We start from the raw sequence: 26990 nt of genomic DNA on the forward strand, positions 1-26990 counted from the left end.
AGCACTGTGATTATTAACTGTACCTTTAAAGTAAGAAAAAACTTAAAATAGGTCCTAAATTTACAAAGCCAAGATTTGGTAGGCAAAGAGAGAAAACATTGCTGTGACAGAATTCAAGGGAGCAGGAAATGTGTGTTTTAGGAGGTGTTAAGAATGTTCTTCTCTGATAGCAAATTAGTCACTAGATCTAAAAGGCAATGCTTGTTCCAGAAGTACGAATTCAAATCAAGAAGATGATCCACAAACCAAATAAATCAAGACTACAAATGTATTTGTAATCAATGATAGCATGGATTTGAATCATGGCGTTGAACACAATGCTTAACTGGTGGTTTTGCTTTGGAGACCCCCCTAGACTCAGCATCATGGGGGTGTGGACTCAGGTTCTACTCTCTCAGTTACTAATCCTGACTAAGCAAGTCACCTTATCCTCTCAGTTCCAGTTTGCAAAGGGTAAATGTAGAATAACCAGCCTTGTTCACAGCGTGCTGAGAAGACTCCCATGAGATAATAATGTATGTAGAGTCTCTAGCAAGGCTTGTTGGTACACAGAGGAATTTATGCTCCTAAATTTCTCTTTGATTTGGGATGGAGCTTTGTGCCACTTTGTTTTCAGAATCATAAACTTGGGGAACAAATAAAAGATATATTTTATTTTCAAATGTTAAAATAAGGTTTAAATTTAAAATGACGATATACATCCATTGATATTGAGATGGAAACCTAAGCAATATATGGATTAGTGGGAAAAAAAACCAAGTTACAATATATTCAGTATGATCCCTTTTTAATGACATATTTTTAAAATGATTATCTCCAGATGATGGAATTAGGGGACTTCTACTTTTCTGTAATGTCTAAATTTTGCATAGGAAGTATATATTTCTATAATTTCCAACTGGAAAAAAATCCAATTACAAATATTTTTCTATAGCAAAATTATAATTTAGGTCAGTTTATGGAGAAAAATATATTTTTATAAACTTGGAAAAATGAATTTAACACCTTTAAAATACAAAGAATGTAAGCTCCATAGGGGCAGGAATTCTGTCCTGTTACATTCACTGCTGTGGGTACAGAGCAGGACGTTAAGATTTGCTGAGCAAATGGACAAAAGCCCTATTTACCCTCATGCTAATTTATTATTTCAGTACAATATTGGTTTATTCATCTTTATCTCTAACAACTAGCATGTAATCTAACAAAGAGCAGTTATCTATTCAATTATTTGTCAAATAAATAAAAAGTAAAAAGATAAATAAGCTTTAAGAACATTATTTTTAAAGCTGAAAAGTCAATAAGAAATGATAAGCATTACAACACTGTATTCATTCTGGACTGTAATCTCTACATATGGGATAAAAGCAGTGACAGCAAAGAAATAGGGGCATGTTACCTTTTCTAGATTAGATTATGTCATGTTTATATAGCAAGCAACATCATCATAAATTGTAAACCTAAAATATATTAATATATAAAAATACAAAGAGAATATAAAATTGTATAAATGAAGCTATTTATACCACCAAGGCCTATGCAGCCTAACTCAACAAAACAGCCAAGCCAAAAAAAGAAAAGAATAGCAGACTTACCTTGGGCCTCTTGGACCTTCCAAGTAACTGCTTCTAGGAGGATCTGGAAGCAGGCCACCTGACCTCACTGGCATGTCCTTAACTGCAGTGATTGGTTGAGATGGAGCAGCTGAAGATTCCCCAAGTCCTTGCTCAGATGAGAATGAACCGTATGGCAGAGTAGACTTGCTCAGAGGAGTTTTAGAAGTCACTTGTTCTGATGGACCAACAGCTGATTGCAATGGAGGATGGTAAGTTGAGGGTGGGGCAGGACCAAAAGACACAGGAGTGGGAAGCAGTGCTGGTCTAGGTTTCTCTGGGACTTGTGAGCTCTGAGAACCGGAAGCTGGTGGAACTGGGGCTGCTGTTAACGGAGGAGGTATCCCTTGTGGAACTCCAGGAGGAGGTATTCCTGGAGGAGGTGTGGCTGAAGATAGTGGTGGAAGGGGCAAGACAGGTGGAGGTGCTGTTGAAGAGAGAGATGGTGGGGGAAGAACTGGAGGTGGCCCTGCAGAAGAAAGGGAAGGTGGGGGAAGAACTGGTGGTGGCCCTGTTGAAGAAAGAGATGGAGGCATCCCTGGTGGGGGTACAGAGGTGGGTAGAGAAGGTGGCATCACAGGTGGGGGCATGCCAGGTGGTGGCACTGTAGCAGGGAGGGCAGGGGGCATCACTGGTGGTGGCAATGATGGAGGCAATACTGGAGGGGGCATTGTTGGTAGAGGTGGAGGCATCTGAGAATATGGAACAAAAGGAGGTGGCATTGACATGTTTCCCATATACTGGTTCTTCATGTTCTGGAATGAACTGACTTTCTCCTGGAGATAAGTCTGCGTGGCTTTCATATGTCCCTGCCATGTTTTCCACTGCTTCTCATATTCCTGAAGCTGATCTTTATGAGGATAGGAATGGAGCTGTTCCTCCCACAGCTGAAACTCTCGCTCCCATTCTTGGTAAAGATGTTGAAACTGTTGCTGCTGCATCTCATAATGCCGCAGCTGCATATCTACAGACATGGTCTACAAATAAAGGGATAAAAATGATTTCAAAACATTCACATTAGAGAATTAATCACAGATTAAAATATTAATGAATCAAGGACATTTGAAGCCTTAGGAAATCCAAACACTAAAGATGTTGGGAAGCTAAGGATAAGCTTGTCCAATTCTTTGAGTGACGATCCTTCTTTCTTCTCTTGGCTTATTAATATAACTTATCACACAGTTGGAAAAAAACAACCAAACACAAAAGCAAATATCTACTCCAGCAATAAGTATTTTTCAAGTTTTTAATATTACTATGGATCATTTTAAGAACTTGAAAAATGACCTATTATTATAGATATATAAATACAAGATGATACCTAAAAGATAGAAGATACATATCTAAGTCATTTTATCTTTTATGGTATATATTTGCTTAGGTTTTTTGTGATGGTTGTTTAGGCCTTTTTGCTTATCTGTTACTGTAGTGGTGCGTAGGCAAAACACAAGTTAATTTGTAACTACATGGAAAAATCCCAGGCTCTTAAATCCCTTAGCAATAGTGCTCTAACATCTAGCCTGGGTTGACATGATTAGGAGACTCCACTAAACCCCAAGTAATGTGATAGATAACTACTTAGGCACCCACTGGGAAACATTAAATGTCTTGGGGCAACTTCCTATTTGTCAGCTATAGAAGCACTTGCCTGGATATGTGGTGGGTGCTGTATAATCTGCTGGTACTGCTGTAGGATCTGCTGTAACTGAGTGTGCTTCTGCATTATTCCCTGATACTGGAAACCAACTCGATGTTGCTGGTGCTGCTGCCAGTGTGCTGCTGCAGCCTGCAACTGTTTTAACCTGGCATCTTCTTCTGGGTCCTCAGACTAAAGATAAAAGGAGATACATTTTTATGCAAGTCATAAAATGGCAACCAAATTAATATTTTATATAAATTCTAAAGTCCTGAATCCCTACAACTCAGAAACATTTAATTGCCAACACTTGATATATTTTAGTTGTTTTTAGACTGAGAAAAACTGTTCTGTCTTTAAAAAAACACATAGCTCTACCTATACTGTTACTATGGATACTAATACAAATGAGTTTATAAATTCCATAGTCTTCACTGGACTAATAATCTCATTCTTCTTAAAGATGACAACCCAGCAGAAAGTGAATTTGCAATTATAGTCCTTTTCATTCTGAAAAATTCTTTTTTTGTGTGTGTGTCACTTTTCACCAGTGGACTACAATGTAATCATTATGGTTCAATATTCACATAAGGCTCTCAGTAGAACAACGACTTTTGGACCAATGTAAGAACTTCCCATGTGCCAGTCACTATGCTGAGTGATAAGGATTATCACATTTAAAGCTTCAACAACTCTCTCTGTATGATAGCTACTATTGAATAAGCCCATTTTGCAGAAGAGAAAATTAAAGCACAGAATGGTTAACTAACTTCCTCAGGGTCACCATTAGCAAGTGGCAATGCATGAACTACAGCATGGGTAACTTGACTCTAAAAGCTGAAGCTCTTAACTATTGCCCTGTGCTGTCATTATGAACACATGCTGGCATCTCCATTTAGTGTTATGAGATACTCAATTCAGAAGAGTATCTAGTTCTTCACTCTCACTTAAACCAGGAAAAAAATTCCTTTTTTAAACCTGATATAGCAGACACCTGATTATTTCACAAATACAATTTTATAGGCACTTAAAAAACATGAAAATATATATTCATTTATGACAAAAGTGTAGATAAATGATCAGAAAAAAACCGAACAATTTAATAAATACCAAATAATCAATTATATGGTTACCTGGGGTTCCTCAGGTGGGAGAGGAGGTGGTACCTCCTCATTTGGAGGTGGTAATGGGGGCTCCTCAGATGAAGGGGGTTCTGAAATTTGACTGGTGGCAGGTACCGTAACTTCTTCTTTTACTGGCTCTGGGGCATCCTTTGCTATGACAGGACCCTTTTTGTGTCCTGGCAAGTGCACTTTTGTCCTCTGCTGCAAACTAAGCAAGTGCTGTCGATACCAATACTGCTGCTGTTCCTACAACAGAGACAATTTTTAAGAATTTTAATTGACAATCATGTTATCTCTGCAAGTTGGTGTTGACAGGGAACTACATTTGTATTTGTGCTCATGTGTCTATATGTAAGAAAAAGTAAAGCTGGGCTGAGAAAGGCAAATAAGTTAAACCATACATATTAATTCAACAAACTTCTCTATTCAGTAAATCTCTTCAGTATTCACAGCTAGTTATTTTTTTTTTTTTTTTTTTTTTTTTTCTAAGACAGAGTCTCACTCTGTTGCTCGGGCTAGAGTGCCGTGGAGTCAGCCTAGCTCACAGCAACCTCAAACTCCTGGGCTCAAGCAATCCTCCTGCCTCAGCCTCCTGAGTAGCTGGGACTACAGGCATATGCCACCATGCCCGGCTAATCACAGCTACTTATTTTTAACCTCCTCCAGTTTGTTCATCAGATTTATCCACAGGGATCTTATAATTAATGAATATAACCAAATAGTCCTACCTCTTCTCTCTCCCTTTTCTCTCCTCCAGTGTTCCTCCCTCTTTAAGCACCTGTTGTGGCATTAGTCTATCAGCATTTAGACATATACACAAACAGAGATTATACTGTGTTTTAAAATGCTTTCTGTTTATCTTAAAAGTCTCAACTTTATCTTCCAAATTATACTGTAATTTAATTTTCTGGAAGCTTGTTTTGTGCTTCCATTTTTTAAAAAATTACAATAATAAGCTCAGCATGGGAAAAAAATTAGAAAATACAGCCTATCCTTATTATTCATAGATTCTTTACTTGCCAATTTGCCTACTTGCTAAAATGTATTTCTAAACCCAAAATCAATACTTGCTGAGCTGTTCCAGTCATTCATGAACATGTGGAGAGCAGTAAAAAATGTGAGTTTCCTGATACACACACTCCCAGCTGAGGCAGAACAAAAGTGAGGTTCTGCCTTCTTGTTCCAGCTTTCATACTGTAAATAAAGCGTCCTTTTCACAGGCTACTTAATGCCACATTTTCACACTTTTGGGCTTTTTCTTGGTGATTTTGCTGCTTAAAATGGCCCCCAAGTGTAGTGCCAAAGTGCTGTCTACTGTTTCTAAGAGCAAGAAAGCTGTAACGTGCCTTACGGGAGAAAATATGTTGGGTAAGCTTTGTTCAGGCAAGTGTTACAGTGCTACTGGCTATGAGTTCAATGTTAGTAATATGTATTAAATAAGGTGTTTTAAAACATAAGCACATATAAACAAGGTTACGTATTGATTGGTTGATGAAAATGTGACCAAAGGCTCACAGGAATCTAACCCTGTATTTCCCTAGGAGCAATGGGTTCAGTATTCACTAATTCAGTGTTTGTGGTGACTTTATAAATACTTCAAAGAAAATGGACTGTACAATAAGTAATATCTAATTAATTAAAATAAATTTAAAAATCCCCACTCAGAAACAACTATAGGATTGTCATTCTAGTAATTATACAATTTCCCAAGGTTGCATAACCAAAAAAAGTTATCATAACACTAAAATATTTACTGATGAACTGCCCTACATACTTCTATGATTAGCAAAAGCATATGTTCTCACTACAGTTATAAGGATGTGGTATTATTTAATGAAAGTGATGTTGGAGAACTCTAGAACTCATTATTGTGAGCTGAGGATATGGCAGAAATCCTACCAATTAACCACCAAAGAGAACTTTACAATAGGAACTGCAAAAAAGAATAATCTGTGTTTCTATAACACAGAAACCCAATCTACACTTTGTTTATTCTAAGACTCAGTTATATTTTCATTTATAACAATTCCATTAAATATAAAATCAGCTTATTCTTATCATTTTCAGCTTTGTTTTTACAGATTGGGCTTTAATTTTTTTTTTTCAATCAGCTTTCTCAGGTTGAAGCAATCAAATTTTTTACTTTCTTATAATAATCTTTTGGTATCTGTGTTAAATGGATTCATTCTACTTGCTCATTTTCTAATCCAATTACCTTTTGCATAATCACATTTCCTATATTGTTAATATTTTATTTTATATAATAAACATTAGTAACAATACAGGAAATCCTGGTAATTTATGTTCTATCTCTCCCAATTTTCCATATGCAAACAGATGGATAAAATATACATAATATGTACTTTTTTTCACCAGACACACTGGTTATTATCTGTTTTTCACTCAAAGAATATAATTTTCTTAGGGGAGAGATGCCTTTTGCTTTTCTTATATCCCACCTGGTACTTAAACATAGTGCCTGAGCACACAGTAGGATGTCAATAAATGGTTATTGATTAGTTGAAGACTTCCCTTCTAGGTCACTCATTTCCATAACCTGAAACCTGAAACTTACTCCAACCTATTGGGAAGAATACATTCCATCTCACTAACTTCATCTTGAAGTCTGGCCCCTGACTGGGTTTTTCACTTTTAATTATCATATCCATAATCATCAGCTCCCAGGATATAATTACAGACAGTCCTTGACTTACAATGGTTCCATGTAAGATTTTTTTTTTTACTTTATTATGGTGTAAAAATATTCATTCAGTAGAAACCATACTTCGAATTTTGAATTTTGATCTTTTCCCAGGCTAGTGATATTCAGCCTGGTACTCTCTTGATGCTGGGCAGTGACACTGAGCCACAGCTCCCAGTCAACCACACAATCACAAGGGTAAACAACCGATATGCTACAGTGTTCTGTGTTGCCAGATGATTCTGCCCAACTGTGGGCTAATGTAAGTGTTCTGAGAACATTTAAGGTAGACTAGGCTGAGTTATAAGGTTTGGTTAAGTTCGATATATTAAGTGTATTATCGACTTAAAATATTTTCAACTTACAATGAATTTATTGGGATATGCTTCATTGTAAGTCAAAGAGCATCTGTATTTTTATTACTCAACATAAAAAAACAAAGCACATGGACCATGACAGTCAACAATAATGTAGTATTAAAAACACTTTAAACTTTCCTCTATTATTTTAAGAAAATACCGAAAACATCAACAGGCCTATCCTTCAGCTTAAAATATTAATAAATTCAGTCTCTTTCAAATAGAAGTTAAAAGTTTTCTTTTTTAAAGTTGCTTTGAAAGCATCGCTAAAAGATACAAAGATGCATTGCAAACTATCTTTCACAAACTAGAAGCCAATGGCTACAGATATGAAGATCATACAGGTCTAGATTGTTTATCCATTTGCACCCACCTACTCTCATACTTCCCATCTTTGATCCAGTCCAGGTTTATGAAACTTGTTAAGGGCTCAAGTACTTGTTGATTCACTGCCTTATAGGTCAATTTCTATTTAATATGAACCCTATAAGCAGTAACCAGATCTTATTCAATCCTAGGACTAGGCTTCAGCACATTTTTGAAACTCTACAAATAAATAAAAATGACATCACTTGGAAATGTCCTTGGTGATCCAAGAGAAGGGTGATTATCTCTATTTTAGAAAGGAAAAACATGCCCGAACTTGCTAATGACACCAGTTCTGAATGTCCCACCATGGCAGACAACTACATCTCATAATGTTGGTTCATAGATAGAAGGAAATCTTCACATTTAAAAAGAGGCAGCATGAAGGCATTTAAAATGTAAAGAATGTGAGAACTATTTGTTACAAATATCATTACTAAAAAAGATGCTAACTTACTCAAGAAGCGCTTACCACTTACTATTGGTAAAGTAAGGAATTAGGTACTAAATGATTTTCCATGTAGGGAAATGTAGAGGTGGGTGTTTGTGTGTAATGTTTTAAAGATTAATTTTGGAAGGTTACCTTCCCTATCCAGGTTTATTATTACAAATGCCTGCATTTGTATCTTACATCCTAAAGCAAGAGGGAGAAAAACCTGGTAAAATAATGAACTGGGTTTCCATTTTAGAAACTTATTTAAAATACATCTATTTTAAATATTTTTGAGATTCACATTCTACTGTAGGAATCAGTGTCACCAGATAACCTTAGTCTCCATCTTTAAAAAAAATGTTCCTTTACTTCACCTCTTCCCCCAGCTCTTTTCCTCATTCTCTCTCACTCTCCTTCAGTCAAACTTCTTGAAGAGTTGTCTATACTCACCATCCCCATTTCCTCACCTTCCATCACTCCTCAAATCAATGCAATATGGCTTCAGTCACTATGAAACTCCTCCTGCCAAGGTCAACAATAATCTACATGTCAGTAAGTGCAAAAGATACCTCAAAGTCTTTATCTTGCTTGACCTCTCAGCAGTACTTGATACAGCTGACTACTCCCTCCTCCTAGAAAGAGTCTTCCCTTTCATTTCTGTGGCACTGTGTTGTCTTCATTTTCCATCTACCTATTCAACCTTTCTTCCATTGAGTCCCTTAGATGCTGCTATTCTGTATCAGTAGGCTCAATGTCCTTTAACTTATGTTCTTATTCTACACACACTCCTTGGGAGACCTCATCTATTTCCATGTCTTCAAATACCATTTTTATGCTGATGACTTACAAACCTATTATGTCACCCAGATCTTGCTTCTAGACTGCAGACCTATATCTAAGTCTGGATTCCAACTGGACATCTCCCTTTGGAATCTATGTCTCAAGGACCTCAAACTCAGTATGAAAACTAAAACTTAACTCATCATTTCTCCCTCATTCCCAGACTCGTTCTTCCTCCTCTTCATCTAGGTTTTTCTATTTTAGTAAACAGGACTTTTACTAAATGTAACTAGCAGCCCACCCCAGAAACCTAGGAATCATTCTTGATGCCTCCCTGTCCACAACTATTCAATCTCCAACTGGATTCTAGCAGTTCAATATTTCTCTGGTCTTTCTGCTTCTCTCCATCTACAGTAATGCCATCCAAGTCCAAACCACTATTATCTCTTGCCTGGATTACTTCAATAACTGTTCTCTCTAAATCACTCTTGCTCCTTTTGATTCCACTCTCCACACTACAGGCACAGTGAGCTTTCAAAAATGCCAATCTGTCACATCTGCCTATATAAAATCCTTCAGTGACTTACTACTGCCCTCAGAATAAAGTTTTTATAGGCCTTCCCTGATCTGATTCATGCCTACCACTCGCACCCTGGGCTTTCAGTGAACCCTACTGAACTTACTTAATTCTTTGAACTCTATCTGGTTAATTCCTCCTCATTCTTTAGGTTTCACTTAAATATCACTTTATAAAGGGAGGCCTCTTCAATTAGGTTAAAGCTCTCATTTAAAACATATTTGTTCTCCATCTATTAATACTATGTGCTAAACCCTATTTGTGTGGCACTGTGAATACAATAGTGAGCTTAAAAAAAAAAGCCCACCTTTTCCAGTTCCTATGGAACAGTCTAGTGGTATTTTTTTTTATAATCCCATAGCACCCTGTAATTCTATTAATTACTTATTAAATATCTTCTCCTCCATCCCCAATTGGAACAACAAGTCACTTAGAGTAGGCAACATATCTATCTCATTTCCATATTAAGCCCAGTACTTGGCAACAAATACTTAAACATTAAATAAATGACATCCCTAAAAACTCAAATCAAAGCCAACAGCTTTACGTAAGTCAGTCAGTCCTTTAAACACACAGGAGAGTTAAATCTTCAAAAAGACACATTCCATTAAATCATTAATGCTCTACCTGGAAAACTAGAAAACAAATGGAAGTATATCAAGTATTTCTCCATTCTGTCTTTCCTATACTAACTTCATTTTCAATCAAATAGCCTTGATTCATGAGTGAAAATTTTTCTTTACATGGCCAGTGTGGTGGCTCATGCCTATAATCCTAGCACTCTGGGAGGCAGAGGCGGGAGTATCCCTTGAGATCAGCAGTTCAAGACCAGCCTGGGCAAGTGAGACCCTGTTTCTAGTAAAAATAGAAAAAATTACCCAGGCGTGGTGGTACATGCCTGTAGTCCCAGCTACTCAGGAGGCTGAGGCAGGAGGATCACTTGAGCTCAGTAGTTTGAGGTTGCTGTGAGTTAGGCTGATGCCATGGCATTCTACCCCAGATGATAGAATGAGACTCTGCCTCAAAAAAAAAAGAAAGTTTTTCTTAACAGGATTTCATATAGCAAATGTGGAAGAAACGTCAGGGTGGAAAGAGTCACCATGTTGCAACCCCTAATCAAATAATTTATTTAGGCAAAGATCATCAATGAATGAACCACCAGATGAACATTAGATGGAAGATGGATGGGAAGCTTTACAGTAGAGGGACCAGCATATCATCAACTGAACCTATTGATCAATCTTGGCACCACTAACACTTGGACAATCACGCATTGTGTGCTTCATGATAGGATATAAATGAAATACACACCACCACTTATAAAGCTACACTTGCCAAAAGAAAGCTGAACTTAAATCTAAAAAGGTTTCAAAGTTAGCTTCTAACTTACAAAAAACATGGAAGACAGAGGAACAAATCAAATGACACCAAGAGAAAACAGACAAATGCAGAATGTGGGACATTCTACAGAACAAGTGATACAGATTTTTCATCAAGTTCAAAGGGAGGAGGTAGAAAAAGGGAATAGGAGGGACTGATATAGATCAGATGTTCTCAATCCAGGGCAGTTTTGCCCCCAAAGGGAAATTTGGCAATGTCTGGAAACATTTTTGGTTATCAGACTAGGGATTGCCACTGGCATCTAGTGGGTAGAGGTTACGGATGCCACTAAACATCCTATGACACACAGGACAAGTTTCCATAACAAAGAATTATTCTGCCCAAAATGTCTATAGCGCTTAAGTTGAGAAACTCTGATGTATACTAAAAGAGTCTTTTATATACCCTGTTTGGATCCTGATTTGAACAAACCAATAAAACATTATCAAGTCAATTTGAGGAATTTTAACATGGATGACAGCAGGAATTATTTTTAATTCCATTAGTATGATGAGATAACAGGAGAAATCTGAATAACGGGTATGATACCAAGAAACTTAACTTTTTTAGGTGTCATAATGTGTTTAGGAAAAAGCCCTAATTAAGAATGCAGGGATGAAATGGAATGACATAAGATCTAAGATTTGCTTTAAAATATTTCAGCAGCAACAAAAAAGGCCTTGGTAAAGTAAATCCAGCAAAATCTTGATAGTTGTTGAATCTGAACGAAGAGCATGTAAGGGAAATCATGTAATTTTTTCTATTCTGTATACCATTTTAAACTTTTCATCATAATTTTTGAATCACACATTCCAAAAATAAAATAAGAATCAAAGAATAATACATATGTAGGATTGTCAGAGACTGGCACTGGTATGAAGATACATTTATCATCCAATAAACCAAAGTATCCGTAGTCTAGAACACGAAAACTCTCGTATCTCATTCAACAAATCTTTGTGAAGAGCCTAAAATTTGCAAGGCCCTGTCCTAGGTGCTATAGAGATAAGAAGATAATTGAGACAGTCCCTGTCTGCAAGAGACTTACAATCTGAAGAACAGAACCAAACCAGATGGGTGAGCCCAAGCACAGCTTCATGGAGACCTTGATATTTGAGATAGGCCTTAAAAGCAATACAAGTGTAACGGGGAAAGAGAGGGTTGAGGAAGTTGGGATGAATTCTAGACAAAGGCAAGAAAGCCACAGAAGAGCCCTTAAGGCTCTTCTTGATCTGGCCCATTGGCATCCCTCAGTGTCATCTTCCACCACTTTCTTTCTGCCTCTCAGCAAAGAATTGGAGGCACTAAATATTCAAGACATTGAAAGAAGTTCATTACAGACAAAGGTATAAAGGCAGAAAAGCAAAAGCAGTGTTCATGTTTAGTATTCATCTTAAGGCCCCATCTGACACACCCCCCTTCCAAAAATAAAAGCCAAAAACACAATTCATTTGTCTCTCCACAAGGGCAGAAAAAAAGTCTAGTAGAGATGAAGATATAAATGTCCTATTTTGATTTGGACTAACTCAATGTTTGACAACAAAAGCATTGGAAATTTCAGAGTGGAGTGGGAAAGGAAGAGAAATTCTGTCTCTATAATAGAGCAATCTGGTGAAAATAACCTGGTGGGATGGTGCACATTTGGTATAAGCCAAAATAATCACTATTCTACTATTTTATCTCAGCATCTCAAGTGTTTTCTCCAGATGATGTGCCAAGCATCATTTCTTAAAACAACTTGCTTCTGTTTTAAATTTCTAATGCCAAACCACCGCAAAATTAGAATACTGCATCCTCATCTTTTGGAAATCTTTTATATGTAAATCTGAGCTTTTATATTACAAGATTCTCTTTTTTCCTTAGTAACTCTAAGGTAAATTACTAAAAGTAGCTATTTTTAGAAATCATAACAAATGATTTACTCCCCTTTGGTTCTACCTTCCTTGTCAAGGGAGAATCCATGTATTACTCTACCCTGTCAATCTTTGTCCTATCGAAAGCACCACTTCAAAGAGAAGTTGAGAGGAACAGCTCCCTCACAAAGAGGTATCACAAAACTTTTTTTTAGCTTGGCCAAATTCCAAGGCTGTTACTTTGGAGGGAATGGTAATGACAATGAAATGCAGGAAACTGTTCATGTCTTAAAACTATCTTTAAGTAATGTGAGAAAAGAATGTATGGGTCAATTTCTAAAACAGACCAACAGACCCCTAAAAGGGTCAAATGTCTAGAGACTCACTTATGTATTGTATATGTACCTATAAGCACAATTAGGATGCTCCTGATAAGACAAGACTTCCATCCTTCATTTGCTGAGAACTCTTAATTTAGTAAGCTGACAGCTATCCCTGGCCCCTAAATAACACTTTTTAAAGACATTAATTGGTCATAAAGTTTACATGCATTCAAGTGTCAAACCTTTGAGAAGCTTCTTTTTTATGCTGCCTCTCAAATGGAAATTTTAGTTTAAAACAAGGACCTTTGCAACAGCAACAAAATCTAAGAGGTGGGTCAAAGGAAACCAAGGAATATATCTAAGAAGTAACTCTTGAACCGCCCCTCTACTATGTGGTATCTAGACACATCTTCAAACACTGCTTTTTAGTAATCCACATTGAGCTAATTTAAAAATTGTGTTGTCAGCCTTGTAACTCTGATGTAGACCTTTAGAGTGTAAATTAGCTAGTCATTGTGTGTGGGAATTAGGCTAAGCACTGGTTAAAGCCCCGAGGCCTGCTCATTTAGGGCCCTCTAGGTTGAAGATGCAGCTCAGGCAGATGCTTTCTTACCTGTGGAGTCATCATAGAGGGATCTGGCTCAGGGGTGGCTTGCTGCTGTTCAGCACTCCTGTTCTTGGTCCCACTTTCCAAAGGCTCTTGCTGGACAGTTGTTTTATTCCCAGAGGTGGCTGACGGTGGTGGAGGAGCTAATAGTTGAGATTTAGAATGGCCCTGGGAGGGGCGCGAAGGAGATGCCTGAGAAGAGGGCAAGTAGGGCTGGGAATGGCTCATATAGGATTGTGAAGAAGAGGAGGAAGAATAAGAAGGCGTGGGCGCCAGGTAAGACTGGGAAGGTGGGGACTGTGAAGGGGATGGCTGAGCAGGAGGCAGGTAGGGCTGAGATGAGGAAGGGGGGTAGTACGAGGGTGGCGGCTGAGGGGGGGGCATGTAAGATTGAGATGGGGGCATATAAGACCCGGGCGGTACAGGGGGAGATTCAGGGGGAGAATCCAACTCCATTGGAACCAAACCAGGAGGCCCGTCTCGTTGGTGGTGGAGCATCTGGTGTTTGTACTGCTGCTGCTTCTGATAGCTGAGGACCGGCCCAGGTGGTGGGGGCATCGGTGGCGGCGGCGGTTGCCAGTCTCCGTAGCCGCCCCCCGGCATCACCGGCGGGGGTGGCAAGGGGGGCGGAGGAAGGTGGTGGGGCTGGAGCACGCACTGCATTTGCTTCTGGTGCATCTGCTGCAGCTGCTGGAGCTGCGCCAAGTGCTGCTCGCGGAAGCTCATGAAGCCCGAGGAAGAGGGGGCCGCGGGAGTCGTCGAGCTCGAGTACCCGGGCCCCGGCGAGGCCTCAGGAAGCGCCACCGGCGGCGGCGGAGGGACCGGCGGCGGCGGGTAGTGGCTGCTCCCGCCATACCGGCCCCAATTCGGGTACATATCCGAGAAGAAGGCGCAGGGCTTGTCCTGGCGCCGTTACTCGTCGCAACCGACCTCCAAGAGCCGCGACGGCGACGGCGACAGCCGGAACTCGCGGCGCCTACAGGCCCCAGAGCGTATAAACGGAGCGCGCCAGTGCGCCGGCGCTACAGAGCTGGGCCCGCGACAGGGAAGGCGGGGACGGGACTTGGGTTATTGCGCCTGCGCAGTAGCCACCGAGAGGAGAACAAAGGCGAGATAGAGCGGCCTTTGGCTTGGCGACTCGACGTTGCCATCTTCCTGGGGGTTCGGATAATGTAGGCGCGAGTAGAATGTTCTCATAGAACTGAGTAACCATAGAGTCTCACAGCTGAAAGGGGTGGTAGAGATCCTATGGCTCCACGGATTCATTTTTGAATGAAAAAAAAAAAGGTTCCATTCACAATAGCAACAATCACAACAACAACAAAAAAACATAAAACAACTAGGAATAACTGATAAGAAATGTGTAGAACTTATATGAAGAAAACTACAGAATCATAATCATACGTGAGTGGGATAACATTAGACTTGAAATAATGGAGAGGCTTAGCATTGTCCTGAATGAAAAGAGGGAAAACTAAAAGGATGTCAGTTCTTCCCAAATTAAATGAATAGACTTAACTCACTTCTACCCAAAAATCCAATTGGGAACAAAGCTGTGAAGAATGGAGACCTATTTTGAAAGCAGAATGTAAGACACCAATTTCCGCAGGCATATAATATGTAATATCTGCAGATATTATATATAAAAGGGGAGAAATAGAATTCTTTAGAATATTTCAAAACATAAAAATCCATGTCGGAGAATCTCAGAGCTAAAGCAAAGATAGCAAAAACCGGATACAAAGATTGTCTAAAGACAACCTAGAAAATAATCTTCCAAAAATCTCTCAACGTAATGCTAAAAGTGAACTCTTTCTTTGGCTTGAGTGAATCACTGAAAAGCAAACTAAAACACTGAATTCTGAAAGAAGAAAAAGAAAAAGAAAAAAGAAGAGCTTGCAAGAATATTGTGTATCAGTTGTATACAATTCAACGATTTGATCTTGCTTCCATCTTAGCAACCCAGATCTTCACCTCTCTCAGGAGGTAAATATAAATGGAAGGTGGGGCAGCTAGGTATTATTTGGAAGAAAAAATCTTCTATTCCAAAGAGAAATTTTATTTAACATGTCATAAGTAGACATTGTAGTGAGTTTTCACAAACCAGTCACACTTGTGAAACCAGCACTCAGGTCAAGAAACAAAACGTTACCCAACCCAGAAATCCAAGTTAATTGTAATTTTAATATTTTTGACTGAAATTCTCTTGAAAAATAGAAAAATAAATGTAATTCACTACAGCAATAGACTAAAGGTGAAAATCATATCATGATCTTATTAGATACAGAAAAAGAATTTGATAAATTTCAAACAAATTTCATTTTTAAAAAAATCATGATTTTCACAGAGCTTAGCAAACCAGAAATAAAAGGGAACATCCTTAATCTGTTAACAAATATCTACTAAGAAATTTAGCAAACATTACACTTAATGATGAAAAATTGAACGTTTTTCCACTAAGATCAGAGACATCCACTATCATCACATCTTTTATGAGTTGAATTTTGCCCCCCACCATACCCCAGTACCTCACAAAGTGACCTCATTTGGAAACAGGGCATTTACAGATGGAATTAGTAAAGATGAGGTCATACTGGAGTAGGGTGGGCCCCTAAGCCAATATAACTGGTGTCCTTAAAATAAAGTGGCCACTTGAAAAGCCAGAGACACACAGGGAGAACACCAGATGATGATGAATGCAGAGATTGGAGTTATGCTGCTGCAAGCCAAGGAAAGTCAAAAGTAGCCAGCAAAACACCAGAAGCAAAGAAGAAGCCAGGAAGAATTCCCCTACAAGTTTTCCAGAGAGCATGGCCTGGCCAACACCTTGATTTTGGACTTCTAGGCTCTAGAAATCTGAAAGAATAAATTTCTGTTGTTTTAAGGCATCCTGTTTGTGGTACTTTCTTACAGCAGCCCCAGGAAACTAATACAATATTTTTCAGCATTGTGTTGCAGACTCTACAGGTGCAATAGACACAAGAAAAAGAAATTAAAAATGTAAGTATTGGAGAGAAAGAAACAAAACTCTTACTGTTACATGTATTTTTGTATACATAAAAAATCCAGGCCAGGCGCAATGGCTCACAGCTGTAATCCTAGCACTCTGGGAGGCCGAGATGGGCAGATTGCTCAAGGTCAGGAGTTCGAAACCAGCCTGAGCAAGTGAGACCCCATCTCTACTAAAAATAGAAAGAAATTAATTGGCCAACTAATATATAGAGAAAAAATTAGCCAGGCATGGTGGTGCATGCCTGTAGTCCCAGCTACTCAGGAGGCTGAGGCAGTATGATTGCTTGAGCCCAGGAGTTTGAGGTTGCTGTGAGCTAGGCTGATGCCACAGCACTCACTCTAGCCTGGGCAACAAAGCGAGACTCTGTCTCAAAAAAAAAAAAATCCAAATTAATCTACAGGCTAATTATAAGAGTCAATTATATTCTGAATATAAAGTCAATATACAAATAAATATATGTACATATATAATTTATAAATATCTTTCATAAAGAAAGTGAGGAACTACAAAGTAATAGGAAATATTTGTGATACATTTAACTTGCAAAGGACTTACTTAGAGGATGTAAAGAAATTCTACAAATCAATTTTAAAAAGACAAACTTATAGGAGAAAAATGAGGAAAAAACTTGAAGCTACTTCACATAAAATGAAAATTAAATAGTCAATACATATGAAAGGAGTTAAACCTCAATAGAAACAAGGGTAATGTGAACTAAAACCAACATAAGATACCAGTATATGTGCAAATCATTGATATGGCTAAAATTAAAGACATAATATTGAAGATTTGCAAGGATACAGAGCAAATGGAATTCTCATATGCAGCTAGTGGGAGTGTAAATTGGGATGACTACTCTGAAATACTATTTGGTAGTATCTTTTAAAGCTGAACAGACCCAGGAATCCTACTCCTAGGCATATAACCAACAGAAACACATAGCTATGTTCACCAGAAGATAAGTACAAGAATGGTCACACCAGAAGTATTTGTAATAGCTGAAAACGGGGAAAAACCCCAAATGTCCACCTATGCTAGAATGGATAATCAAATTGAGGTATATTTATACAATGGAATACAAAACAGCAATGACAATGAGTGAACTACAACTATGTACAGCAATACAGATGAATCTCACAATGTTTAGCAAAAGAAGCTAGAAAGAAGATACATCCTGTATGTTTTCACATGTGTAATTTCAAAAATAGACAAAATGGACTTACAGTGTTAGAACTGAGGATAGTAGTTACCCTTGAAACACAAGGATGGTGACTGGAAGGGACAAAGGGGACTTCTGGTAATGTTCCATTTCTTGATCTGGGTGCTAGTTACATAGGTACATTTAGTCTGTGAAAAATTCATCAAGTTGTACTGCTTAAGATTTGTGCCTTTTTCTGTTTGTATGTTATAATTTAATAAATATACCTTCATGAAAATGTTGAATGATGACGGTTCAAAAGAATATTTACTGTATAGTTGACTTTACATATAGCTCAAAAATAGGCAAACTGAAATTATAATGTTAGAAGTGAAGGTAGTAGTTGCCCTTGGGGAGAAGGGAAAGGGGTGCAGGGGTACATGTGGGTTTCTGAGGTGCTGACAATATTTTATTTCTTGAACCAAGTGGTAATTTTAAAAATATTTGCTTTGTTGGCCAAGCATGGTGGCTCATGCCTATAATCCCAACACTCTGGGAGGCTGAGGCGAGTCAATGGTTTGAGCTCAGGAGTTCAAGACCAGCCTGAGTAAGAGTGAGACCCTGTCTCTACTAAAAATAGAAATAAATTAGCTAGACAACTAAAAATATACATAGAAAATAGCCGGGCACAATGGCGCATGCCTGTAGTCCCAGCTACTCAGGAGGCTGAGGCAGGAGGATCGCTTGAGCCCAGGGGTTTGAGGTTGCTGTGAGCTAGGCTGACGCGATGGCACTCTAGCTTGGGCAACAGAGTGAGACTCTGTCTCAAAAAAAATAAAGATTTTCTTTGTTAAAACTTATGGAGCTGTACATTTATGCTTTGTGTTTTCCTGCTTGTGTGCTATCCTTCATAATTTTTAAAAAAGTTTTTAAAACCAAAAGTGGGAAGAAGAAGAAAAGTGATGGTAGTAGAAGACAGAGAAAAATAAGATTAGATGGAGGAAGGTGGAAATCTTCCCTTTCTTCCCACCTGTTCTGATAGATTCTAGCTCTCAGGTCTTCTATCTAGAACCCCTCCCTCAACACAAGAGGCTTTTCAGCACTTACCTGGAAGATAGCACCACTGTTTAAACAGGCCCTTCCACATTCCCCTCATTGTTTCAGCCACTCAATGCTTCTAGCCTGCACAATTAATTTCCAAAGATTAACTGTGGAAATTAATTTTCCACATCTTCCTCATATAGAATCCTGTCATCTTCATCTTCATCATATAGAATCCCTGTCTTCAAAAAATTCTTTAAAGGAAGCCTTATTGTTTGTATAATGCTCTCCTCATGACATCTTAGTAACTGACTTAACATTATAAGATCAATGCAGGCCCATTTTTTTAGAGATTAATTTCACTAATCTAGAATGCAAAAAGTAAAGAACAATAAAAGCATAAAGTGTTCTTATTCACAATGATCTAAAAGATGAGTTAAAGCACAAATCACACAGAAGGTTTTATTTGGGAGACCCCAGAGAGGTTCAGCTGTTAATCGTCGGTGCTGTTAAAGTCAACTACCATGAATCTTCTCTGGACTAGATTTATAACCCAGCTGCATTTCTTACTTATTATGTTTCATTCTTGCTGTTACTAGGGTGATTTGGGTGAGGCAACGAGGACGTGATATTTTATTGGCTGGTGGTTTCAGGCTATATTCTGATTGGCTGACATTTTGCATACCATTTTGTGGAATAAAAACCCTGCTAGTTCTTAGAGTTCATGCTGCTGGAAACAATAGGATCTATTAATAGGTGCAGATTATCTGTTATGGGGCCTATGTACCCTCAGGCAACCATTTCACCAAGGTTCGGGATGGATAGTATCTAGTCTGAGAGTAACCTGGTCATACATAGCCTTGGCAATAATAATGCTTCTTCCTCTTCCCTTCACCATGGAGCCACGTTACCATTTTATCCTAAAAAAGAACCCTGATAGGTGTTTATAGATAATCTTAATCACCATGTGGTCAGTCCTTTCAACCATTCCCAGTTTAGGAGAGACTGGAACTTGAGGGTGGTTGTATCCATTACAGTTCTTTGGTTGTTAGCTGTAGCAATAGTTGAAACTTAAAAAGAAATGTATTAGAAAGATATTGTAGAAGTCACAAAATATACAAGAAGCCCATATGCTCCTTAGTCTAGGAGTAGGAAAAAACTTGGGTAGGACCTATTCAACTATCAAGGGACTGGATGCTGGAAGAAACAAGGTTCAAATCATATTTTTCCCCTTAAGCCACTCACTGCCTTCTATATGGGATGGTGAGAGGAAGGATCTTGAAGAAGGAGCCTCTAGTGCTTCCTTCAGCCTGTATAGTGAAAGGAGCAGGCACTCAGACTTAAATTCTACCAAACACAATTGAGGAAAACATAACACTTCAAGAAAAAAACCAAAAAACTCTGGACCCTATTAGGAAGGAAGGGTGGATGTGGGCATGCAAAAACAACAAACATCCACTAGCCTAGACACTTTTTCTATACTCTGAAACATAGCTCAATTGTGTAATTCTAGCTCAAACACTCACGTTTGAGTATTTGAGAAAGAGGTGTAATGAATACTGTTTGCCTACAGAACATCCATTTCCTTTCTTCTTCCTTCTAAATAAAAATTCCAATTTTGTTAAAATGAGGTGGAATTAGGCAAGACGTGGTGGCTCACACCTGTAATCCTATCACTTTGGTAGGCCAAGGTAGGAGGATCATTTGAGCCCAGGAGTTCAAGACCAGCCTGAGCAACATAGTGAGACTTCATCTCTACAAAAAATAAAGAAGAAGTTAGCCAGGCATGGTGGCGCATGCCTGTAGTCCCAGCTACTCAGGAGGCTGAGGCTGGAGGATTGCTTGAGCCTAGGAGTTTGAGGTTGCTGTGAGCTATGACTATGGCACTGCATTCTATCCCAGGCAACAGAGTGAGATCCTGTCTCAAAAAAAAAAAAAAAAAAGGTGGAATTTGAAAAAAATTCCTAATTTTATTCAGTCTCTACATCTCCCCTTAAATATCACATGTCACTCAGAAAAAGCTGACTATTTCCAGCTCCAGGAGTAGGTCCCAATTAGTCAATTATGGTGATATCATCCCTCTTGTAATTAATTGGTTCAGAGATACTGGATTAACCTAATGAGCATATGGCATTTCTTTGGCCATCTGCTTTGGTTTTAATATTTGTCCCTTCCAAAACTCATGCTGAAATCTAATCCCCTGTGTAGCAGTATTGAGAGTTGGGGCCTTTAAGAGGTGATTGGGTCATGAGGGCTCTGCTCTCATCAATGGATTAACCCATTCATGGGTTAATAGGTTAATGGGTTATCATGGGATTGGGAATGGTGGCTTCATAAGAAGAGGAAGAGAGACCTGAGGTAGCATGCTCAGCTCTTGCCATGTGATGCCCTGTGCTGCCTCAGGACTCTGCAGAGAGTCCCAACCAGTAAGAAGGCCCCTTGACCTTGGACTTCTCAGCCTCTATAACTGCAAGAAACAAATTCCTTTTCTTTTTAAATTACCTAGTTTCAAGTATTCTGTTATAAGCAACAGAAAACAGACTAAGATACCATCCAAGGGTTAGCATCTGCCCAAAGTTGGCACAATCATACTCGAGGAAAAGATTTTCATTACATAGTTGGAAAAGAGGACTTCTGTCTCTCCAATGGATGAGAACAAGGAGTATGTTACCCAACTGCTATTTACAACCAATTGGGAGCCATGAAGGAAGTAAGCTTGGTGACAAAGCCAATAGAAAGAGAAGGTCAGAATTAAGGAACATGATGTTACAGCCCTGATAGTGCACTGAGTTGCACTACCTTTGAAATTCCTGTTATTTGAGGTTCATTTCCTTATCGTTTAAGATAGACTGAGTTTGAGTTTCTGCTACTTGCACTGAAAGCGCCCTAACTGAAACCTGGAGAGATATTCTAACAATACAAAAACAGAAATCTCAGACACACAGTTGTGCCTCATGGAAACTCAGGAACCCCACTAGGGTACTACAAGAAGGGCTGTATATGTAGGCCTCACAGAGATTGGAATGTAGTTCAGGAACTGGATGTCCCTCAGTACCCGTCACTCCCTCAGCATCAGGAGGTTCTTCATCAATTTCTATCCTAGGACTCTGTCATCATGTGTACCCCACTTCTTTTTATGTATGGTTTCTTCTCTTGCTATAGCTGTTCAACTCTCCACGTCTTGAGATCTAAATTTCCCAAAGGATCTGTTTCCTTAGGACAGAATTTTCCTAACATTCCACCCTATAAGCTCCTGGCCAATCTGTAGATTGGATATTTGCGCATAAGATGCCCCAATCCTTGACCCAACTAGCAGTGATCTAGTTTCCTGATTATGAAGTACCAATTTGGCAATTTATGTGGAAGAAATCTCTTAGAATTGGCCTATGAGTATGCTATTCATGGCAGGTTTAGCTGTCCAGTACACACATGATAGATCACTGGATAATCTAAGCTCAAAGTTCTTTCATCATGCCAATCTCTTAAATAAAATATTAATCCACAATTTGTACCCATAATGTAACATTGGCCTTTATCTTTGCCAGAATGGTTCCACCTCTGATATTACATTATAATTACCTATTTCTTAATCATTTATTTCTATAACTCTATCACTTCCTCATTTTTAATATGCCCGTTATAGTCAACCTTCCTGAGTCAGTCCTTGGACTGATCCCTTCTCCCCTAGGCCACCAACCTCTGTCATGACTTCACTATTTTTTTTTTTTTGAGACAGAGTCTCACTCTGTTGCCCGGGCTAGAGTGCCATGGCATCAGCCTAGCTCACAGCAACCTCAAACTCCTAGACTCAAGCAATCCTTCTGCCTCAGCCACCCGAGTAGCTGGGACTACATGCACCACCATGCCCGGCTAAGTTTTTCTATATATTTTTAGTTGGTCAATTAATTTCTTTCTATTTTTAGTAGAGACAGGGTCTTGCTCTTGCTCAGGCTGGTCTCGAACTCCCACTCGAGCTCAAACAATCCCACCTCGGCTTCCCAGAGTGCTAGGATTACAGGTGTGAGCCACCATGCCCGACCATATGACTTCACCTCTTTTCCTATCCATTCCTGAAACTACGATATGTCAATTCAACCTCTCTGGCAAACATCCTCAACTCCCTGTTCTACTGTTGTACTTGCTCTATAAATTCCCAACTGTAGCTCATTTCGTCCACTCACTTTCCTTTGCTCAATGTTTCTGGAGAAACCACACAACATACTGTTGGTGCCACTACTAATTCAGGTGCTGTTCATTCTGAGTTCCAGCATCACTTTGGAATCATTTTATATGATGTTTGCCCGGAAAGTATCCAGCCATTGTTAATAAAATATTTCCTATTATACGCTGGATACTTTCTGGACAGACCTCGTATGTCATTGACCTCTCTCACTCACTACAATACCTATTTCAATCCTTCACCACCACCCCAAGCCCTGTCTCTCAATAAATGGCCTTGCTTTAACCTCACAGAGAGAAATGAGACCAGTGGACACAAACTGTCACAACTTCTGCCCACACACTCACATCCTAATTTTACTGGCAGCCACCCTTGCCTCCTATTCTTTAGTTCCAGAGTGGCTCTTCTCCTGTCCCAGGTTAATCCTAGCCCTCATGCTCTCGAGCTCATCTCTTGACACTACTCTGTCAGTAATCTCTTCTCTCTGTTTTGCTGATATTTTCCATCAAATTTTGTATTTTGAAAAATTGCAAGTCTGCAGAAAAGTTTTAGGAATAGTAAACACTGCTATACTCTTCACCTAGGTGCATCATTTATTAATGTTTTGCTACTTTTTCATCTCTTATTTCTTTTTCTACTATTAATCATCTTCCCCCCAAAACCATTTAAGAGCTAAAGATATTATTGCCCTTCATATATAAATATTCAGCATGTATTTCCTAAGAACGACAGTATTCTTGTATGTAACTATATAATATTTACACTAAAGAAATTTAATGTAAAATTCTACTAACAATCAGTTCATATTTAAATGTCTCCAATTGTCCCAATAATATCCCTTATATTTTCTTATTTTTTTTAAGTGAGAGTCTAATCAAGAATCACACATTGCATTTAGTTGTCATGGCTTTCTAGTCTCCTTTAAAATGGTTCCCCAACATTTTTTTTTTTTTTGTCTTTCATGATATTGACATTTTCTAAGAATCCAAGCCAACTGTTTTGCAGAGCGTACTTCAATTTTGGATTTGACAAATCATTTCTTCATAATTCAATTCAGGTAAAAAATTTTAATTTGGGGGACAAAAATACTACACAGGTAATGTATCCTTCTATGCATTGCATTATGATGTATATAATGTCAGTTTGTCCTATCAGTGATGACATCAAGTTTGATTATTTTAGTAAGGCAGTATTGGCCAGATTTTTCTATTGTAAAGGTTAAGTATAATCTCTGAGGTGATAATTGAGGCTCTGCAAATATCTTGTTCCCCACCTTTTTCCACAAATGCTTCTAGCATCTGATGATTCTTGCATGAATCAGTTATTACAATGGTGATTGTAAAACAGTGATTTTATATTTACATTATTCCTTCTACATTTATTAGTTGTCATTTTTATATATATATAAAAGCTCTTCTGGCCGGGCGTGGTAGCTCATACCTGTAATCTTAGCACTCTGGGAGGCCAAGGCGGGTGGAATGCTCGAGGTCAGGAGTTCGAAACCAGCTTGAGCAAGACCCTGTCTCTACTAAAAATAGAAAGAAATTAATTGACCAACTAAAAATATACATACAAAAAATTAGCCGGGCATGGTGGCGCATGCCTGTAGTCCCAGCTGCTTGGGAGGCTGAGGCAGTAGGATCGCTTGAGCCCAGGAGATTGAGGTTGCTGTGAGCTAGGCTGATGCCATGGCACTCACTCTAGCCTGAGCAACAAAGTGAGACTCTGTCTCTAAAAAAATAAAAATAATAAAAATAAAAAAAAGCTCTTCTGCCAGGCATGTTGGCTCATGCCTGTAAATCCCAGTACTTTGGGAGGCCACGGTAGAAGGATCATTTTAGAAATATTCACAATAGCAAAGGGAATAAGGATATTCTGATTGGCCCAGCCAAAAGGATGATCCCACTCACATTATGGGTTGTGGGAGCAGTGAGCCACAGTCCAGTCCAATGACATTGGTCTTCTCTAAGAAGAATTCTGTACTAGTGAAGGAAGGGGAGGGAAAGCATTATTTTCAGAACTTTTTCTATCCATTTACATATGTACCATATATTCCTATATAATATTTTTGTTCTTTTAAAACTTTAAAAAACAGATATCACACTCTACCTAATTGTTTTACAATTTGCTTTTTTCTCTTAATAATAGTTTATAGAGTCTATACTTCTATAGAGTTTATACTTATAGAGTATATACTTCCATTTAAGTAATAAAGCTCTACCTTATCTATTACCATCATTCATAATTGTGGTAACATAAACATAACAGAAAATCTACAATCTTAACCATTTTTAAGCGTATGTATGTGGCTCATTCATATTGTTGTACAACCAATCTCCAGAACTCTTTTCATCTTGCAAAATTGAACTACACACTCATTAAACAACTTTCCATTCCCCACTTAGCCAGTGCCTGGCAACCACCTTTCTACTTCCTGTTTCTGTCAATTTGACTACTCTAGGTACCTCATATAAATGGAAATCATACAGTATTTGTCTTTTTGTGACTGGCTTATTTCACTTGGCCTAATGTCCTTGAGGATCATCCATGTTGTAGCATGTGTCAGAACTCCCTTCCTTTGTAAGGCTGAATCATAATGCATTGTGCATCTATACCACATTGTGTTTATCTAATCATTCATCGACGGCACTGGAGTTGCTTCCATCTCTTGGCTATTGTGAATAATGCTGTGATGAACATGGGTGTGCAAATGATCTCTTTAAGATGCTTTTGATTCTTTTGGATATATCCCCAGAAGTGGAATTGCTGGATCATATAATAATTCCATTTTTAATTTTTTTGAGGAACCACCATACTGTTTGTGGCTACACCATTTTACATTCCCACTAACAGTGCACAATTTCTACATATCCTCACCTACGCTTGTCATTCATTGTTCTTTCATTTCTTAATAGTAGCCATCCTAAGTGGTGTGAAGTGGTATCTGGTGTCTTATTGTGGTTTTGATGTGCATTTCCATAATGACAGTGATGTTAAGTACCTTTTCTTGTACTTTTAGCCATTTGTATATCTTCTCTGGAGAAAAGTCTATTCAAGTCCTTTTCCCATTTTTAAACCTGCCTCATTCTTTTAAAAAGTTCATGACATTCCATAGTAAAGACCCTTTTGGTGCACATTAGTTTGATTTTAATTTTTCTATACTATAAATAGCAGCACAGTAAACATCCTTCTATATGCTTCTTTGTACACATTGAATGTTTCTTTACACACACACACACACATATATATATAAAATATTGTCCATGCTGATGTACTTTAAAGTAAATCACCTGTATGATACCTATAAGTAACCAAAAAATAGAATTGGGCTCAAAGGATATCTGCCATTTTTATTTTAATGGATCCTCTAACAGCTGTCTAAAATGGTTTTACCCATTTACACTCTTGTCAGCAAGACAGGAGTACCCATTCACCCACACCCTTGTTATGTATATTGGAAAATTTAGCTGGGCATGGCAACACGTGCCTACAGTGCCAGCTACTCAAGAAGGTGAGGGAGGCCAGGCACGGTGGTTCACGCCTGTAATCCTAGCTCTCTGGGAGGCCGAGGTGGGCGGATTGCTCAAGGTCAGGAGTTTGAAACCAGCCCGAGCAAGAGCAAGACCCCGCCTCTACCATAAATAGAAATAAATTAATTGGCCAACTAATATATATACAAAAAATTGGCCGGGCATGGTGGCACATGCCTGTAGTCCCAGCTACTCAGGAGGCTGAGGCAGTAGTATCGCTTGAGCCCAGGAGTTTGAGGTTACTGTGAGCTAGGCTGATGCCACGGCACTCACTCTAGCCTGGGCAACAAAGTGAGACTCTGTCTCAAAAAAAAAAAATTAAAATAAAAGTAAAAAAAA

General features: G+C 38.6%; 1 protein-coding gene across 2 annotated transcripts in view; it reads right to left on the reverse strand.

The window, feature by feature from the left end:
- The window catches only part of YLPM1 (YLP motif containing 1), a 62282-nt gene extending 47483 nt beyond the window's left edge, over positions 1-14799 (reverse strand). Inside the window, exons 1-4 of one of the 2 annotated variants that reach the window (XR_002223260.2) lie at positions 13756-14758; positions 4380-4616; positions 3259-3438; positions 1593-2587 (exon numbers count right to left, since the gene is read on the reverse strand). Coding sequence is in view for 1 of the 2 variants with exons in the window: in XM_076003863.1 (XP_075859978.1) it covers positions 1593-2587; positions 3259-3438; positions 4380-4616; positions 13756-14625 (2282 nt within the window). In the remaining variant the exon portion in view is untranslated. Of the gene's footprint in view, positions 1-1592; positions 2588-3258; positions 3439-4379; positions 4617-13755 lie in introns of both variants that reach the window. The other variant, XM_076003863.1, reaches the window with a different exon arrangement.
- Between the last annotated feature and the right edge of the window lie 12191 nt (positions 14800-26990).

This window comes from Microcebus murinus, chromosome 6, assembly GCF_040939455.1.
Source record: "Microcebus murinus isolate Inina chromosome 6, M.murinus_Inina_mat1.0, whole genome shotgun sequence".
NCBI classification, from domain to species: Eukaryota; Metazoa; Chordata; class Mammalia; order Primates; family Cheirogaleidae; genus Microcebus; species Microcebus murinus.